Here is a 19,549-nt window from a genome sequence, read left to right as displayed (position 1 = left end):
GATTTCCTCAGGGACAGCCTTAAATTCAGTTTGGGTCTCAGGACAGTCCAGATGTGCTGAAGCCAAAGAAGGGAGGGTGGCCAGCTTGGGACAATAATTAACAATAATTAACAATCTCTCCTCGTGCCATTTGCAAGGCTGCTTTTATCCTGCTCTTACACAGGGCTGACATGGATGCCATTCCAACCTATCTCCCTCCAGTACAAAGAATTCCTCTCCACAGATTAAATTATGGATTATTTGTTCCTATGTATTCATACAGAGGAACAAATTTCACCACAAGAATCCAAACTAAATCTGTCAACTCCATGTCTTGTTAGCACTTTTTTCACAACTAAACCTCCTGCAGATGAAAATGCTACAGACAGCAAGGCTTGGAAACACGCCTCGAACCAAAATCTTGTAGGATTGTGGAACAGGTTTTACAGTGACTTCTGAGAGCCAGAGAGAAGTTTGGTAAGAGGACCCATGTTCACCCCTGAAAGAATTTTCTACCAAGGTTGCTGACATAGAAACCAAGAGAGAAAGAAGGATAAATAAGAGAAACCTGCAACTATTCCAATGAGCACTTTGTCTCGTGACCAATGAGTAAAGCATAAACCGATGAGTTTTGTAAAAATGTATAAAAAATGTGCATGCCATAATAAAAACAATTTCAATCCTTCTGAAAATGGAGTGCATTTGCATTGTCTCCATCTCAGCTACGACACAGGATTACATGTATCTGGGGACATGAAAGCAAAGAGAACCCGATCTCTGATGGTTTTACCCCAAAGCCAAGGGCAGCACTCACCATCCCCCATCTCATCCGAGAAGGGCAGGCTGAACACGGCCTCGTCGATCATCCTGTTGGGCAGGTTGGTGTAGAACCTGCCCACGGTGGTCTCCAGGTTGCTGAGCTGGTTGAGGACCATCATGCTGCCCTTGGTGACGGGCAGGGCGCTGCGGTCGGGCACGCCGTACTTGGCCGAGTTCTGCTCAGCCAGGTCCCGCAGGAAGGCCAGCTCCTTCAGCCCCGTCACCCCCTCTGCAGGGACACACAACACAGGCAAACTGCTCAAACAGCTCCATTCCCATCCAGGCTCCTGCCCCCTGCTCCAAAGGAATGATCCACGCTCTGTATCGCAGCACTGAAAATTCCATATTTTATTTCAGTGCTTAAAGATTGGCTAGAAGAAAATTAATTACTAACACCAAATTTAAAGAGATTGCCTCTCTCCTGCTGTTGCACAGTGCAAAAGATTTGCCACGCTGTTCACATCCCCCCTTTAAACAAAGCCCGGGGAGCAAAGAGCAGTGTGCCCCATAAATCCACAGGACAGCTCTTTGTTCTCCACGGTGGCTCGCCCACAGGCAGGACCAGGAGCAATCCTCAGCCCTGCAGATAACAGCCTTTGTTCTCCAGCTGAATCATTCCAGTTTCACACTTCACTCAAGTCCCAGGCTCAACTCCTGCACACAAATCAAAGCCTTTTGCACGCCCCAGTCTCAAATGAACATTTAAATTTACAACCAAATCATACATTGGGTAGAGCATTCACTTCCTTGGCTATTTTCAGTAATACAACAAACTGCCTTCGTGCTGAAAATGCTTTTTTGGAAAATGCGTGGGTGATCTTCATGTTTAACTTCACTCTCAGGTTAGTTCCCAGGTTACCAAAGCTGGGTTACCATTTCAGATTTGGTTTGATCTCCCATTCACCCTCCCTGGCTGATCAAGTCACACTTAGTCCCAGCTTGCTGCCCCTGGAAGCCCCCAGGAAGGTTTGCAGTTGCAATAATTAACAAATTTACCTCAGTCTGGACAATCCAGGCCACAATATTGTATATCCCTGCAGCTGCACTGGGATACACAAAGATAGAGTGGCACAGCTATAAACACAAAGTAACAACATCTGGATGCAGCTTCTGGATTAAATGTGCCAAAAATCCATGAACAAACTGCTCCCAGTAAGGCCTGGAATTACCCTGGGATGAGTTTAATAAAGGAGCTGTGCTGTGCCAGGAAGGGAATTTTATGGCCTGGAAATCAGAAGCATCTCTCACCATTCATGAGGGCATAAGTGAGGATCATCACTGAGTTATTGAGGAAGCTGTTCTCCTCGTTGATGACACGCAGAGTGGCTTTTTTGTCATCTTCTGAGGACTCTTTTGATGTGATCCCAGCCGAGAGATAAATGATGACCATGTCAGTATCTGAAACACAATCACAGCACAAAGTGCATCAGGATTTAACTCTTGTGCTGAGAGCCCTGGAATCTGCTCACAGCAGCTTCTCCCAGGGATCCACAGCCCCTCCAGGGGATGAACACGCTGCGGCCACACGGATTCCAGCTTTGGGGTTCAAGTTTCACTCTTGGCACTCACCAAACTCCTGCTGGCCACCCAGGAGCACGGGGCTTGCTCTCCTGAGCAAACCCCACAGGCACCTTCTGGCTTTGGAATGGTTTGGGAGGGATGGAAGGGACCTTAAACCCCATCCAGTCCCACCTTCCACTGTCCCAGGTGCTCCAAGCCCTGTCCAGCCTGGCCTTGGGCACTGCCAGGGATCCAGGGGCAGCCACAGCATATCTGGGAATTCCAGCAGCCTCTCCCCACCCTCCCAGGGAACAATTCCCAATTCCCAGTCTCCCATCCATCCCTGCCCTCTGGCAGTGGGAGCCATTCCCTGTATCCTGTCCCTCCATCCTTGTCCCCAGTCCCTCTGAGCTCTCCTTAGGCACTAAGGACTCCTCCCAGGCGAGGAGCTTGGCTGCCTCCAGACAGGAGCACACAGATCCAGCAGCTGCTCCAATTCCATGGAAAAGGCTCCACAAGGCCAAATCCTGCACTTTTCATCTCCTGCCCCTCTGTTCTCCTTCCCCCCTGCAATCCCAAGGCCTGGAGCTGCACAGGACACCCTCCATGGAGCAGGGCAGAGCAGAAAGCTTGGGAATTCTGTGAATTCTCTGGAATGTGGCCTGGCCCCTCACACTTTCCCATGAACACGTTTTTCAGGCTGAGGATGCTCCTGGCCAACGTCCTGCCCCAAAGCCTTTGAACACAACAATCCACAGCCCTGTGCTGACTCCCCAACCTGTTCCATCACTTTTATCTTGGCATTGAGAGTGGTTTGTGTTTATAATGAACATACAGATCAAAATCACCCACAGGAAATGCAGAGCATTGGGCTGGCATTGTCACATCCCAACTTGCTTGTTTCTCCTGGATTTTTGGTGGATTTGCTGTACTGATTTATTAAACAGGTATCAGTGCTTCCACTTGCACATTTTTGTCCTCATGGTTTGACCAGAATTTCAGCCAGAACCAGATTTTGACACTGATAGGAGGTGCTGTTAATTTGGGGGAATTCCTACCTTAGTTTTCTGTAAGGAAAGAAAGCAAAGCCAGGTATAAAAGCAGCTTTGGGTGGAGTTAAAGGAAAATTGTTGCTGTGTTTCCTAGGCTACAGCAGAGATATTCTATCTGCAGCCAGGCATGGTGCTGCAGCCTAAATGGAGCAACAAGAGCCAGTCCTAAATCTGCACGAGGGACCAGAGCAGGCAGCTTTTGGAGCATCCTGTCACCCTGTGGGATGAGAATGTGCTGAGCAGGACTGCAGTGGGACCTGGAGCAGAAAATCCAGATGTGTTGAACACCACAATTCTCCCACCTCACACCAGCAGCTCCCTTCTGGCTGTGCCAGTGTGAATTTGGGATTGAGGCTGTATCTCAACAGCTTCCCTGACACACCCACACATTGTTCTCCGGGAACAGGATGTTAGAAAATTAACAGTGAAATGAAGGATTTTTTTTTTTTTGCTAGATTTGTTTTTCTTTTTTTAAAAAGATGAAAAGATTATTTACAAGAAAATGAGACATGCTTTATAAACATCCTCTTCTCAAACCTATTGTGTCTCACCCCAGGAATTCTGAAATTCATCATAAACACGTTAGATCTTCACAATCTTCCACATGGAGACAAAACCTAAATCCAAAGCATTTGCATTTTAACTTTCTGTGCTTGTGCCCCAAAATAGTTGCTTGATATGAAACCTAGTGAAAAATGAATATGTCAAAACTTCCAAACATAAAACAGTGCCAGACATAAAAACATGGAATCCTGGAATGGTTTGGGTTGGGAGGGACCTTAAAGCTCATCTCATCCCACCCCTGCCTTGGGCAGGGACAGCTCCCACCATCCCTGGTGCTCCAAGCCCTGTCCAAGCTGGCCTTGGGCACTTCCAGGGATGGGGAAATGCAGGAGGATGCTCCAAGACTCCTCAGCTGATGTTCTTGGAATAAATCCTGGTGACAAATTCATCTTATCCCAGCCAGCTGCAGCCGCCCTGCACTGTTCATTCTGCATTTGCTGGAGTTGCTCCCCTGCCATCATTTTGCCAGAGGATGGTAAAATCCTGCCCTTGCCAACCTTACCCTTTGTCCAGTCACACGAAATCTCCCTGTGCCAATGGCCTGAAGCTCAGGAACTGGCTGTGCCTTTGGTAGCAACAGCACCATTCCATAAACCGAGGGAAAGTCACGTGGAATGGGGGGTATTTCCTCATTCTTTCCAAAGCACTTCAACTCCTGGCCTTTTCCTCTCTCTCTGGCTCTCACAGGCTCTGAGCTGGTGCCCTTTGGGACACTGCAGGCTCTGCTCTCACTGGAGCAGGCACAGGGCCAGGGCTGGGAGCTGAGTTACATAATCCCAGCATCCTGATGGAGATGGGCTGCTCCCTCCCTTCTCAACCCTGCCCTGGCACTGCCAGCCTTACTCAAACCCAAGGAGCACCCAGGGCACAGGGTTTGCCTTCCACAGCTTCCAGGCAAGCAAATCTGCCACCCACTTTCACATCCATCTTTTCATGTCTTTCACCACATCATCACTACAAAAAACACCCAGAAAAGCCCCAGTCTTGAGGAGGGGAAGGATAAAGACATCACCCATAATTGGTATCCTCAAAGCCTCATTTTCCTGGGAAGCAAGGGGACCCACTTCCCCAGGATTCCAGTAAGGCACATCATCCCTATGCAAATGTGCCAGCACTCATTAAATGAACCTGCAGAAGCTGCAGTTTTCCTGGAAAGGCCCCCCCATACAGACTGAGGAAATAACTCAGCTATCACACAGGTCAATCCTGCATTCTCCTCCTTCAGTTCAAAAGAAAGGCAAGGCAGCAAGAGACACAAATGAGAATGGACATATCCCACAGCCCCTCACGTGGAGAATTGTCACAGACACATTTCATGAAAAATCCTTTCCTTAGGATTTTCTCTCCTGAGAAGCTGAGAGGCCTCAGGAACAAAATGCAAACAATGGTGATCTGCTGCTGGGGAATGCAACAGGTGCATCTGTGATTGGGCTCATGTGGTTGTTTGTAATTAATGGCCAATCACAGTCCAGCTGTCTGGACTGTGTGGTCAGTAACAAGATTTTATTATCATCCCATTCCTATTGTTTTCAAGCCTTCTGACGAAATCCTTTCTTCTATTCTTTTAGTATAGTTTTAATGTAATATATATCATAAAATAATAAACCGGCCTTCTGAAACATGGAGTCAACATTCTCATCTCTTCCCTCATCCTGGGACCCCTGTGAACACCACCACAGAGAATGGACACATCCAACAGCCCTCACGTGGAGGATGGACACATCCCACAGCCCCTCATGGAGAATGGACACATCCAACAGCCCTCACGTGGAGAATGGACACATCCCACAGCCCCTCATGGAGAATGGACACATCCCACAGCCCCTCATGGAGAATGGACACATCCCACAGCCCCTCATGAGGAGATTGGACACATCCCACAGCCCCTCATGGAGATGGACACATCCCACAGCCCTTCATGGAGAATGGACACATCCAAGAGCCCCTCATGGAGAATGGACACATCCAAGAGCCTCTCATGGAGAATGGACACATCCCACAGCCCCTCATGGAGATGGACACATCCCACAGCCCCTCATGGAGATGGACACATCCCACAGCCCCTCATGGAGAATGGACACATCCAAGAGCCCCTCATGGAGATGGACACATCCCACAGCCCCTCATGGAGAATGGACACATCCCACAGCCCTCACGTGGACTGCAGCCCAAGGATATGCTCCTTAAAACAAAAATGGGGATGGAGCACGTTTCTGTTCCTATTGAACACACTTGGGCTCTGCCAAAGTGAGGATGTGGAATGAGCAAACATGGCAAGGCCCTGGAACAGCCCGGCCTGCACGAGAGGCTGCCTTACTTCCTTGGAGCCGGGTGCCGTTGTTGGTGTTCCGCAGGAGCTGGAAAGCCTTCTGGAAGCCCAGGGCGTGCTGCGTGGAGCTGTCAGACGCCTTGATGCTGCTGACAAAGGTGGACATCTTCCTCTTGGTCTCGCTGGTGGCAGGGGACAGGAAGGTCTTGTAGCACTGGTCCAGGGAGCACGTGCGCACCGTGTCCGCCACCGTCAGCACCGAGATCTGCCGGGAACAGACTCCGTGGGGAAGGGGCTCCATGGGGAAGAGAGAGGTTCCGTGGGGAAGAGAGAGATTCCATGGGGAAGGGGTTACATGGGGAGGAGGTTCCATGGGGAGGAGGTTCCACGAGGAAAAGGTTCCATGGGATCACCTCCCCTGGAGGTGGAGCAATGCGCTTGAACAGCTCAGGCCACAGTGTGCTCCAGCAAAACTGTTTTTTAGTTATTCTTACCAGAAGCCTGTGGGATTATCAAGGTTACTAAGACATAAGTTGTGCTACATTAAGAAAGAAGAGGCTGAGAAACAAAATGCCAAGACTACAAGAATTAGGTAAAGGAGGGCCTTGAAGCACTGGACTGTAACCAATCACATATCCTGAGAAGGGCATGCAGAACATGTGGACAAGGTAGAAGCACCAATCAAAAATGTGTGATTGTTTGTGCAGAAGTGTTAGAATGTATAAATAGAGCTTAATGCAAACAATGAAGGGGCTTCTGCTTAATGACATTGATTAGCTGTCCAGGAGTCCTGTTGTTCTGCATGGAGAACACAACACACATCTTCGCATCATCTTTACACACCCAGACACACAACACTGGAGAAGCCAACGGAGGAGATTCCATGGGTTTAAAACTGCATTGTTGGAAAAGAAATGCTTGAGGCATAAAGCTGTCAGATTTCAAAAGGATTATGTGGAGTTCAAGGAAAAGAGATTTGGGTCTTTGTTTCTCAGCAGAGTCAGCTTCACTCTGCTCCCTCACCATGGTCAATGCACCGCTCTGGGCAGAGCCTGAGTGCGCCAGGGAGAGCTGACAGGGAATCAGCAGAGAGCATTTCCAGGAAAGCCTGGAGAGCCCAGAGAGAAGCTGAGTGCACAGAGAAATGAAAAAAAAAAAAATAAACAACCCCTCTAAGGACTGCTCCCAGCAAAGCTTTTTGCTGTTTTAATGTTTCAGTCAAAGCAAGGAGACTCTGACATCAGCTTTTCCTGTAAGTAAGTTAATGCAAGTGCTACCTCTATGCCTTAATGACATCTAACACATCAGACTCATTAACTGAGTGACAAACTTCATTAGGAAGCATGGCTGAGGCAAGACAGCCCCAGAATTAAGCAGTAATTAGATACCTGTGTAACAGGTTCTATAACCACTGAGCTACTGACCAAGGAATAGGTGTATAAATGTATTCTCTGTATTCACACAAACCCTTCTGACACTTCAATTTAAGTGCTATTAATCCTGCTGAACTGTAAGATTACTTTACCATATTAAATCTCTTTAAAAGCACCATGTTACAAGTGGTTTTCTCATACTATTCATGAGAAGACTTAAGGCAAAGATTATCATCAGTTTTCTTAAATTTGATTTAACCGAAACTCCCCCTGAAACTGAAACACAAAAGAAAACCCAAGCAGAGAGACTGATCAAGCTCTCACCAGTTGAGAGTTACTAAAAGACCAAACTGCAGACTTTTTACAGAAGCACTTTATGAGTCCACAGTTGCCTGTACTGAAAAAAAAAATTACAGTTTAAGTGACTTTCTCACTGTCAAATGAGTACCAGGGACAGAGCAAAAAATCAAACCCAGATTTCTCAGCCCTTTGCTGGTATCATAATTATCTATGAATCTTCCAAACACTAATTATGCTTCAGCTCACCCCAGTACTGCAGGAGAATAAATAATTTCCACTTTCACAAGACAAAAAGAGAGGCCCAGAGGTGAAATGAGTTGCTCAAAGCAGTTTAGGATGTGAGAAGGAGTCATGTTTGGAGCATGGTTCCTCTTCCTGTTGACCGCCACTGAAAATATCTGCTGAGATGGAGGAGCTTTTAAAGATTGCTCAGGTACAAGATTTTGCCTTAGATCAGTGGGATTTCACTTTTTTCCCAGCCTGCAGACCCCAAATGTTTTCCCTGCAGCAGAAAGAGTGAGCTCAAGGCTCTGTTACCCCTCGGAGACAGCTTCCAGATCTTCTGGAGGCTGAAAACCCCACTTTGGGTGAGAGCTGAAAACCCAGGAAAAGCAGGGCTTGTCTGGAGAAATCTCACCTTGTCGTGCTCATCTATGGAGCTGAGGATGACCTGGGCAGCATCCTTGGCAATCTGGAGCTGAGTGTCTGTGACAGAGGCCCCGTGGTCCACGATCACCACGATGTGCTTGGACTGAGGGCGAACGGTGGAGACGTAGACGGGCCTGAGGAGGGACAACACCCAAACCACCATCACCATCAGCAGCACCCTGTCACCCTCACTGCAGTGCCCACAGTGGGAACAGGCAGGGATTACAACACCCAAGCAAACAAGCAGGAAGAAACAATGAATTATAACAGGATTTTTTTTCCCCTTATCAGAACTTTTACCAGGAAAGGCCAGCTGAGAATCTGAGCACGCAGAAATGCCCCTCACTTCCTGAACTTTTTAACCTAATCAGGTTCTTCTCTGTCACAGCAAGCTTTCAGGAATTAACCCTGCTGCTTACACAGCAGCAGCATTTGGGATCACTGCAGTAGTTCACAGCAAGGTGTGAATGAAGCAAGAAATGCTCCAGGTAAATCCTGGCTGCTGGGAACTTCACCCACACGTGAACTGGGTGCAACAGTGGGGATGTGCTGGGGCCAAGACAAGTAAAAACCTGTGCAGCTGCAGGGAGATGATCAGCCCAGGGTGTTTGGGCTGCTGTAAGAAGGCTCCTGGCCAAGGCAGGGTGCCCTGGGATGCCTCTCACCCGGGTCATGCTGCACAAGCCCCTGGATCTGCCCAGTTTTACATCCCAAAGTGAGCTGACACCAGTGGGGACTCTCAGTGCTTGCCATGTGCCTGTGCTGACACCAAAAATCTTGTTTGCAGATCCAGCTCAATATTGAGAGAGGTGTGAAAGAGTTCACAAGCTCTCATGCCAAGGTTTCAACTTGGAATAAATTAGGAAGATCCTCAGCATGGAGGAAGGATTAAAGTAAAATGGCAAGTTTCTCTTTCCTCCTTAGTCCAGACACAAAACTAGTTACACTCAAGGGAGAGTTTTGGGATCTAAATTTTGTTATATCAAAGGCAGACACAGAAATCTTATTAAAAGGAAAGGAAAGATTTGACACAAGGCACTGCAGTAAACAACTGGCACAAATCAGTTCTCCACTGTAAAACAGCCTGCAGCTCTAGCCTGGATTAATACCTGCAACTGAAACAGGGCCTTTGATCTTCAAAGCACTGAAGCATTAACTAATTAATTCACCCAAACTACCCTCTGAAGTAAATATTAGCAAAGAGAGACCCCTGATTTAGCCATGGAGGAACTATGACCCAGACAAGTGATTTGGATAAAACCACTGATGGTTTTAGTGTCGAATTCTGAGCAGGACTGGGCACCCCCAGCTCTCACCTCCTCAGCCCTCACCTTTCCAAGGCCCCAGAAAAGTCACTCAAGCTCAGAACTTTGTGCTTTGGTGGCACACTGAAGATACCATCAGTAAACTTTTGATTGCTCAACCCTGACAGAAAACCAAACCCTCCTTAGTGTCCCCAAAAGGCTCCTGGATGTGCTGCTGCTTCTCCTGCCCAGACTGATTAACTTGTACAATTAATTAATGTATGACCAGAGACATTAAAGCCACTGCACCTTCCCACCCTCGAGCCTGCATCAATCCCATGGTACTGATGGAAAAAGCAGGGAAAAATACTGGACCTCAAATTCTTGGCTTAGACAACAGAAATCCCTGTGCAGGAAATCTTGCCACCACCCTGCCACCTGATGCTTTATTTTTACTCTTTTATTTTAGTGGAAAGAAATTTTCACTGCTGCTTCCCTGCTATCCACGATGTGCCACCTCAGCCTGGAGGAAAATGCTCCTACCTATGTGCCAGTCTCTGATCCTTCCCCTCCCTCCCCAAGTGATGCACCTGCCAAATCAGCAGAATGTCTGCTCACTGCTTTATTAACAGGGGTCAGGCATGAGTGAAATATCAGTCAGATTTTGCCTGCAGGCTGACCTACAACTTCCAAGTCACTGCTGTTTACAGCTGACTTAATTTGGGAGAGGTGAGGAACCTGTTTGGAATTTTAGTTTAGTTCCTTAGAAGTGGAAAGTGGTGCTTTAAAAAACAGCCCTAAGAAAGCCCAAGGGACTCCATTAGAAGTTACTCATGAAGGCTGGCAGCTTGGGAAAGGACAGGAGTGAGTGAAATCAGGGCCTGAGGAACCCAGTGTGAGTGCTTTTCCCAGGAAATTGGAAGGAGGCAGATCCTACCTGCTGCGGTGTTCGTAGCTGCCCTTGCACCGGAACTTGTGGGCTGGGAACACGGTGAAAATCCCTTCTTCTGAGCTGAAATACTGCCACTTGATCCCTGGGTTAGACTTCAGGTTGTCAGCAAGGACTGCGGGGTGGAAAGGGAGAGAGAAGCAGAGTTACAAAAGGCAGCCCAGACTCAGAGGGTTTGTTACTCAGAGCCTCCCTGGTGGAGTTTGGAGAAGAACAACCCAACCTGAAACACAAACTGCTCTGCTTAGGATGGGGAAAACACACTGGGGAAACTCCACTGGTCTGCAAACAGCTCAAGAAACTCAACACTGGACTGGACAGATTTTGTTTAACATGTGATGACAGCTCCTGAATCTCTGAAGTACCCCCAGGTCCTGGAAGGCAAGGCCAGAGTAAGGAAGGAAGAGATTAAGGCAATTACATATAATATATATACACCCTACATCTCCATGTAATAATAAATACCTTGTCAACATCCTTTCCACAAAGGAAAAATCCTTCATGTCAAAAAATCCTGTTCTTTTTGGTGGAATAACTCCAAGATATTCAACAGGTTTGGTGCTCACAGCTTCATAACCAACGAAAGGAAAGATCCCATGGGCACTGGGAACAGATCCCATGGGCACTGGGAACAGATCCCATGGGCACTGGGAACAGATCCTATGGACATTAGGAAGAACAGATCCCACAGACATTGAGATTTCTGCCTCGTGGTGCAGTGGGAATGTCCCACAGACCCTGTTTGCTCTCCCTCCAGCCTGGATTGATGTTCATCCATGGAATCACCAATTTTGCCACACCACTGATTCCAGGCAGCTCTAATTCCTTTAAAACAAAAGGGAAATGCTCCCAGGAGAGAGGGAATGGGACATCATCAGCATGGGAGGCACCACAGCAGGAACAGGATTATTTCCCACTCAGGACTGAACACCCTCTCTGTTTGCAGCAGACTGAAAACAAAATCCTGGATATTTCAAATCTTTAGTTTTTACCAACCAAGTAAAGTGGATCACACAGGCTTAAAATGCATGAAAAAAAGAAAATATTTCTTTGCCATTTCTCCTTTCATGTTCTTTGATTGCAGAACTCAAAGAACTGGCAGAGGGGGGCTCTGATTTCCAGTGCTTCACCTTTTGCTCAGCATTTCCCTCCAGCATTCCCTCAGGACTGGCACTGAAAACAGGCCAGTTTCATCTCCCTCATTATCAAATATGCCAATATTTGGGTTGGAAAGGACTGCAGGGCACATTCAAGCCCTAGCCAGACACTCTACACCCAAATACCCACAGAGAGGGCAGCCTGAGCTCCACATCCTCCACACTTTAGCACTTACTCAGGTTTCCCAGTCTGGCTGTGGCTGGATGTTCTCTCCACATCCAGCCCAGTGTAATTACCCTGCAAAAACCGCTGTCCTGGGCTTTCCCCACTCCTCTTTGCCACAGCATTTCACACTTCCCACAGTGCCTACAAATCCCACTGGGATGCTGGGCTGGGACTGCTGAGCTCTGTGCAAAAATGCAGCTTCTCATGAGAACAATTCCCTGCCTTGATGAACCGGGGACTGCCAGAGATTCCTCATTCACCTCCAAAATCTTTTTTCTCTGAGCTGCTGCTTCCTCCTGCAGGCAGAAGGGCCATGAGGCTATAAAACATTTAAATCCTTCTTTTTATGCCCAACCATCAGGATTTCATCGTTCTGGGGGTGAAGTTGTTTTGTATAAAGAGGCTGAATTTCTGGTGCTGAAGTTTTTGTTTTGAGTTACAGCACTTGAAAAATGTAATTTCAAAGCTGACATGTGAACACCCAGTTAAAGCCCGGACAAAACAACTTGTCCAGTCTCATTTTACCAACAACATTACAATAAAGGAGTTTATAATTTAAAGGCTTTGGCTTTTTTTAATCCTTGCTATATTAAAGATAAACTTCTCATTCCTGCAAAGCCACGAGCTGTATTTATTTCCCCACGAGAGTATGTGGATTTAGAAGTATTCATTTTCCCCATAAAACAATTGGTTTTGAAACTCAAGTTCTGCTGTTCTTCCTTTTCACACAGTTGTGCTCATGTTTCCTCCAGCGAGTGTTAGTTCAATAACACCCTCCCCAGGGACCACCAATTTTATCCAAACTCTGCTTTTTCCCATTTTTTTTTCATTTTCCTATGACCACAGCAGACAATCTCCCTGCAGATAAGCCGTGGCTGAAAAATCCAGACTTTTTCTCTTTAAACACATTCTTATTTTCCATCCACTCAAGCTGCAAGAATGCCCTGCAGATATTTCCTCAATTCTTGCTCCTTGCCAGGACACACAGTAGACGAATTTTTTTAACCTAAATCTCACTTACCCCAAACTTTCCACACCCTCATTGCCTGTGGTTCATTCCCACCTCTTCCTCCCAGGAAAACCAGCCCCTGGACAGGTTATTCCATCCAAATAAAAGCTGGTTCCTTAGTTCTGGGCACAGATTATGAATAAAAGTGGCCAGCTGCCCATGAGGTGGCATTGCCAGGTCACTCTGTCCCCTCAGCAAGATCTGACCCCAAATCCCGCTGCAGACTGGAAAAGTTGGGAAATATTAAGATGACAGCATTTGAAATGATGGCTCCCTCTAATTATAAATATCTCACAAGGCAAAAAGGACTTTTAGGAAGAAAGCCCTGTGTGATAGAGTTTATAAAACTTCAAAGGGAATGCGATATGATAACACTTAGCACTTCTAGATACCACTTTACATCTTCAAAGCACAGCCAAATCATTAACTAATTAATCTTCAAAGAACAGCACAAACAGTCAGGGGGAAAAAAGGAACTACTGAACATAATTGCTTGTTATAAAAGGGTTTCTTACAGCCCTCCTCTTTAGCATTACATTTGCTGAACTGCCAACCTCGGATCCCATCCCACAAAAACCAGGGAAGTTTCATTTCCAGCTCTCCTCTGACCAGTCCCTCCATTAAGAACCCTCCTGGTGAAGAAACAGCACAAAGAAATGTGTTTATTGCACGAGTGAAGACATCCCCTGACTCCCCAGACAGATCAGATCCAGGATTTTCCAAGTCACACCCAACTGCAGCTCCTGTGTTGTCACCAGGAATAAAAGCTCTGCAGCCCTGCCACAATTAACATTCTGCTGGTGGCATGAGCCAGGACAGAGCCCTGCTCAATCCTCAGGGCTCTGAAGGGAAAATAAGTTTAAAACCCTTTCATTTCAAGGAATGGGACCAGATTCCTCCATTAAAAGCATTTGGAAGGAGGGGTTTTAACTCTTCTGCTCAAATAACTCCCAGCCATTTTAACTCAGCCAAAAGTCAGTGTAAAATACAGCAATTTGAGGAACATTCCACATTCTGGACTCGATGATCCCTTCCAACTCCAGATATTTTATGATTCTAAGATTTGAAATGATCAACACCTCGAGTAAAACAGACAAAATTTGCTGGGCAATTTGTGCCATCTCTGCATATTTCTGGGGAGGAGCACTCTGCCAGAGCTGCCTGCCTTGGAACAGACATTTCAGCACTTGGAAGGATGAGAAGGAGAAAGATTTACTGGTTCCCTGTTTATTCAAAAGGCAAAAAAAAAAACTCCAAAGGAATCTGATAACATAATGCACAGGCTCTGGGGAAGATTTAATAAATAAAGGACTATTCAGAGTGGTGAGGACAGATCTCTTCATCTAACTGCCCAAAGCCTGTGTCTCCATCTGGAGAATAAAGACTTTCTCCTTATCTGCTTTGTAGTAATGGCTAAAAGTAATCCAGATGCAAAACTCCAACCAAGATAAAACAAAATCTGTTCAAGACATTAAACAACATTTAAAAAGCCACGTAATATCAAGAAAAAACAGTGGGAAAAGTGATATTTTTTAAAGCTGAGGGGACACATCTATTTCTTTCTCCCTCCCCTAAGATTAATGTTTGTTTTAACAAAAAAAAAATTCCAATAATAATAACGGAAAAAACAGATTTAAAAGTTTCATGAGCTCCATCACCCCTCTTAACACCCTGCCCAGGGTGGAATTTGGGGTTGCTCTCCCTGAGGGCTCTCCCAGGCTCTGTTCCTGTGGCTTTGTGGTGCAAATTCCGTTCCCTTCCAACACCTCCAACTTCAGCACTCCGATCCCACTTTTTACTCTGGGCCAAGATTAACATTTCCAGAGCTGAGCTCGAGGTCGAGCGAGCAGAGCTGAAATTCGTGTTTTGCCAGGAGCTTTTTATAGGCAGGATTATTTAAACTGCAGAGCTCCTGTGGGAAAAGGGGGGATACCCATGGGAATTTTGCCTTTTATGTGCAGAATGAAATGAAAAACTCATTCAGGAAGACAACGATGAGAACACCCAGATGTACCCACAGGTTTTAAAGCATAAAAATAAATGAGGCAGAGGTAGAGCCTAAACCCAAAGTGCAACAGATATTCCTCCCCAGGTCTGCATGAGGATACTTATGGGGGAAGAAAGAAAATTATGGGATTAGGGGAATTTTTTTTTAAACACAACAAGGACCAGGGATATTCCTTGGCCTCACCTACACAAAACTTCTCTCTTCACTAGGTGTGCACCCAGTACCAACTTTTGCTCCTCAAATTAACCATTTCCATCCCATTTTCCTGCCTCAATCCACTCTTCCCATCCCATTTCTCTCTCACAGACATTTCCTCCCTAATCAAAACCTCCCCCCAAGGCTGTTTCTGTAAAAGGAGAGCCAGAGGAGAGTCTGCTGTCAATAAACCCCTGCTCTTACTCTCCCCCAATTCCCTCTCCTCTCCTGCTGCCCTTTCCTGCCAGTGCCACGTTTTGAAGGTTCTCCTTTCATCAGGAACCTTTCAAGCCAGAGGCAAGGGAAGAGGAGGCACTGGAGCCTCACTGCTGGGCCAGGACAGCAGGAGCCTTGAACACTCACTTTACTTCTCTGAGAATTCAAACCAAAAATTTAAATTATGTTTACAAGAAACGGCAATTTATTTGTTTTTCATCACTCAAAAATAAGGAATATTTCCTGAATACTTTTTTAACCTCCAACTTCTGCAGTAGAAAAGATCTTTATTTAATTTAATTAAACACCATGAAGTGATTCATTGTATGCTTTGCTCTCACAACAGTGGCTCTAAACTTGCCTTCAAAAATTATTCTGATTAATTAACAACTGCATGTGATTTAAACATTATTTTAATGAGTCGTTTGGGTTTGGTTTTTTAATAAAGAGATGAGTAAAACAAAGCCCAGCAAATCACAGAGAGTGAACAAAGAGTGCCTGGCTTCGGGATGGAAAACACCACACAAATCATGGCTTGTCAGGAAATCAGCCTGGCCAGCACCTGCACCCAAGATGTGGGATACCATGGATGGGATGGAAAACAATCTCTGGGGACTGATCATTTTTATATTCCATTAGAAATCCAGAGAGCAAAGCTATAAGAATGAAACAGTAAAGGAGTTTATAAAAATCTGGGGCTCTTTCCCCCTGTTTGTTGCAAGATGGTGAGGGTGGAATGGCAGGGTTGCCTCTTCATCAGTCAAGTTAATAAAATACATTAGAATTTTATTCCAAAAGACCTCTGAAAATGAAAATAAAATAAAATAACAAATCTGCATTATTCCCCCAAAAGAATGAACAGACAACATCTCCCCAAAATAAAATCCACAAAGTCTGTTAATGTTCCCTAATTTACAACACTGAGCACCATAAAAAGTTGAAAAGTCAGATGGAACTGGGGCAAAGTCTGACTAAACCCAACTGAAATCCCTGTATTAATCCACACTGATTAAGATGCAAAAAAAAGAAGAAAACCTTGCTGCAGCAGAGGCCCAAAAGCTGAATTTTTCAGGGATAAGTCGTGTGTATTTTGGTTCTAAGCATATTTCTAAGTCCTTAATGTGTTGAGAAAATGCCCTGACAAGACAAAGACGGGGAATATTTTAAGATGCCCTCATATTTGGTCGTTTTTGCATATCACTGCAAAGGCAGCCTCACATGGGCTGAACTCAGCTAAGGAGATCAGAGAAACTTCCCTGTGTGGCCCCTGCAGCAGCTGACACTGCTGATGCCAAAGCAGACAGGCCTAGGAAGGAGAAAACCTTGGCAAAAAAAAAAATAAAAAGGAAGAAATAAAAAGTGCAGAAACCACAACAAAATTATCCACGGTAGGCTGGAATAAAATCTTCATGACGTTTTTATAAAGTACTTAGACTAAGGGCATTACTTTAGGTATCAGCTTTCAATCATGAAATCTCAAATTAAGAGCAGTGTGACACTTGCAAGGAGAAATAAAAGCTCGTTGCTATGGCAATCAATGCAAATTCTCTGTGCCAAGGAAATGTTGGAGTCTAATGGGAAAAAAGCCCTACAACAGAAGGAAAAAAGCCCCAAAGTAGAAGTGAGCTGCTCACCAGAATTTAAGTCACGTCCAGGATTGAAGGCTCTGCTGTTGACAGTGGTCGAGAGGCGATCGCAGCTGATGGTTCTGGAAACGTTGGTGTTGAAATTCCCATCAAATCTGGAAGGACAGCAATGGATCAGCAATCAAACATGATTTATTGAACCCACATTTACAGTAGAAACACAGCTTTTTAATGTTTCAGTGTAAATAACTATTAATAGTAAGAGACTGGTGCTGAAATTCCCATCAAATCTGGAAGGACAGCAACAGGATCAGCAATTAAACATGATTTATTGAACGATGATTTATTTAATATAAAAACAGCTTTTTAATGTTTTGGTGTAAATAACTGTTAATAGTAAGGGATTGGTGCTGAAATTCCCATCAAATCTGGAAGGACAACAGCAGGATCAGCAATAAAACATTATTTACTAAACCTACATTTACAATGGAAACACAGCTTTTTAATGTTTCAATGTCAGCAGTTATTTATAGTAACAGAGAGTTGAAATTCCTATCAAATCTGGAAAGACAACAGGACCAGCAATCAAACCTACATTTACAATGGAAACACAGCTTTTTAATGTTTCAATGTAAATATTTATAGTAATACAGAGTTGAAATTCCCATTAAATATGGAAGGACAACAACAAGAGGAACAGAAACCAAACATTATTAATTAAACCTACATTTACAATGGAAACACAACTTTTTAATGTTTCCCTGTAAATAACTATTAATAGTAAGAGATTGATGTTGATATTCCCATCAAATATGGAAGGACAAGAACAGGAGCAGCAATCAAACATTTATTAAACCCACATTTACGATGGAAACACAACTACTTAATGTTTCCGTATAAGTAACTATTAATTGTAGAGATTATTGTTGAATTTCCAATCAAATCTGGAAAAACAAGGAAAAGACATTTCCCAGGAATGCAGCTCTTGGATGGAGCCTGTGGCTTTTCTTATCACCCCCAAAATGGAACCACTTCAAAAAAAAAAATCACGGCTCTTTCCAAGAGAGCAAAACTGCTGCTGATTTTTTGTTGGCTGAGGAATCTCCAGCCTAAGATTGATTGATAACGGATGGGTTCCACAAAAATCGTGTTTGTCTTGGGGCAAACCCAAAAAACTGCACATTAAACATCTCCATCCTAAAGAAATACTTCCGAGCAAGGCTGAGGAACAACCCCACAGTGAAAAATAATGACTTTTCAGGATGTAAACGGATCATCCCAGAGCTCCCATCAAAATCTATTAGTGATGGCAACAGGATGCCTTGTTAGCAACCAACATTATTCATTTATTGCATTAAAATGCTTCAACATGCTCCAAAAATCATCCAAGGCCTCAGCTCTTCTCAGGAAGCCCCTGTCAGTTACCCACCAGGAAGATGAATTTGTGGATGTCTAAATACTCTGCAGCACGGCTGAAGAACGAAACAAAAAAATTCCTGCAGCCCAATCACATCCCTCCTTCTTACAGCAAAAAGGGAAATGCAGTTAATGAGGAAAAAAAAGTATAAATAAAAGATGAAAAATTGTTTTCCATCCCATAAATGAAAGACCAGACCTGCCTGCCTTGAGCAAGGGCTGCCCCAGACTGGGCTGGGTGGGATGCCTGCCTCAAATCTCCTTTCAGCTGCTCTTTGCCTTAAAATTGACTTTTTGCCCCTTGCAATGGAGTGGTTTTGGTTCCATGGCACAAGGACCTGGAGGAGAGAGCAGCTCCCAACACAGCTGAACATCAGGCCCAGGAACTGGCAGCACTGGGGCAAATCTACATTGCAATATTTGTCATCATTTTAATGACACTGGAGAATTTTCCACGTGCTTCTAAGTTTCATTCAGAACGCATTATTGATATATTTGAGCATCTTCCCCATTAGAGCCACAATTAAAACCAAAGCCCCAGCACTGCTAAGCAGCCTTTCCAATGGATGTTTGTATTTCTTAGCTGTAAATACTAGTTCTACCTTTCCTATCACATTTATACCTTGCACATTTTCCCCTCACATTTCAAACTGTACAGATCTTCCCATAGCTCACTTTGGAAAAAGTTAAAATACAAATATTTTTGGTGTCTTAATATTTGAAGACAAGTATTGACCAGCACCTTTTCTCTGCACAGAGCAGATAATTTTTACCAGTGTCTCCTAAAACTTTTACCAGTGCCTCCCTTAATTTCTACCAGTGTTTTCCTAAATTCTTACCTGTCTCCCTTTCTTACCAGTATCTCCCTTAATTTTTACCTCTCTTAATTCTCAACTGTCTCCTTTAATTTTTACCTGTCTCCCCTAATTTTTACCTGCGCCTCTCTTAATTTTTACCAGTGTTTTCCTAAATTCTTACCTGTGTCTCCATAAATTTTTGTCAGTGTCTCCCTTAATTTTTACCAGTGTCTTCCTACATTCTTACATGTATCCCACTTAATTTTTACCAGTATTCCCCTAAATCCTCACCAGCATCTCCC

General features: G+C 44.8%; 1 protein-coding gene across 1 annotated transcript in view; it reads right to left on the bottom strand.

The window, feature by feature from the left end:
- CACHD1 (cache domain containing 1) overlaps positions 1-19,549 on the bottom strand; it is a 91,037-nt gene that overhangs the window by 24,466 nt on the left and 47,022 nt on the right. The window contains exons 4-9 of the mRNA XM_058030076.1: positions 17,083-17,189; positions 10,686-10,812; positions 8,494-8,638; positions 6,232-6,448; positions 2,047-2,196; positions 794-1,027 (exon numbers count right to left, since the gene is read on the bottom strand). Coding sequence (XP_057886059.1) covers positions 794-1,027; positions 2,047-2,196; positions 6,232-6,448; positions 8,494-8,638; positions 10,686-10,812; positions 17,083-17,189 — 980 coding nt within the window. The remainder of the gene's footprint in view (positions 1-793; positions 1,028-2,046; positions 2,197-6,231; positions 6,449-8,493; positions 8,639-10,685; positions 10,813-17,082; positions 17,190-19,549) is intronic.

The sequence above is a fragment of the Melospiza georgiana genome, chromosome 9, assembly GCF_028018845.1.
Source record: "Melospiza georgiana isolate bMelGeo1 chromosome 9, bMelGeo1.pri, whole genome shotgun sequence".
NCBI classification, from domain to species: Eukaryota; Metazoa; Chordata; class Aves; order Passeriformes; family Passerellidae; genus Melospiza; species Melospiza georgiana.
This window is presented reverse-complemented; position numbering and strand designations above follow the sequence as displayed.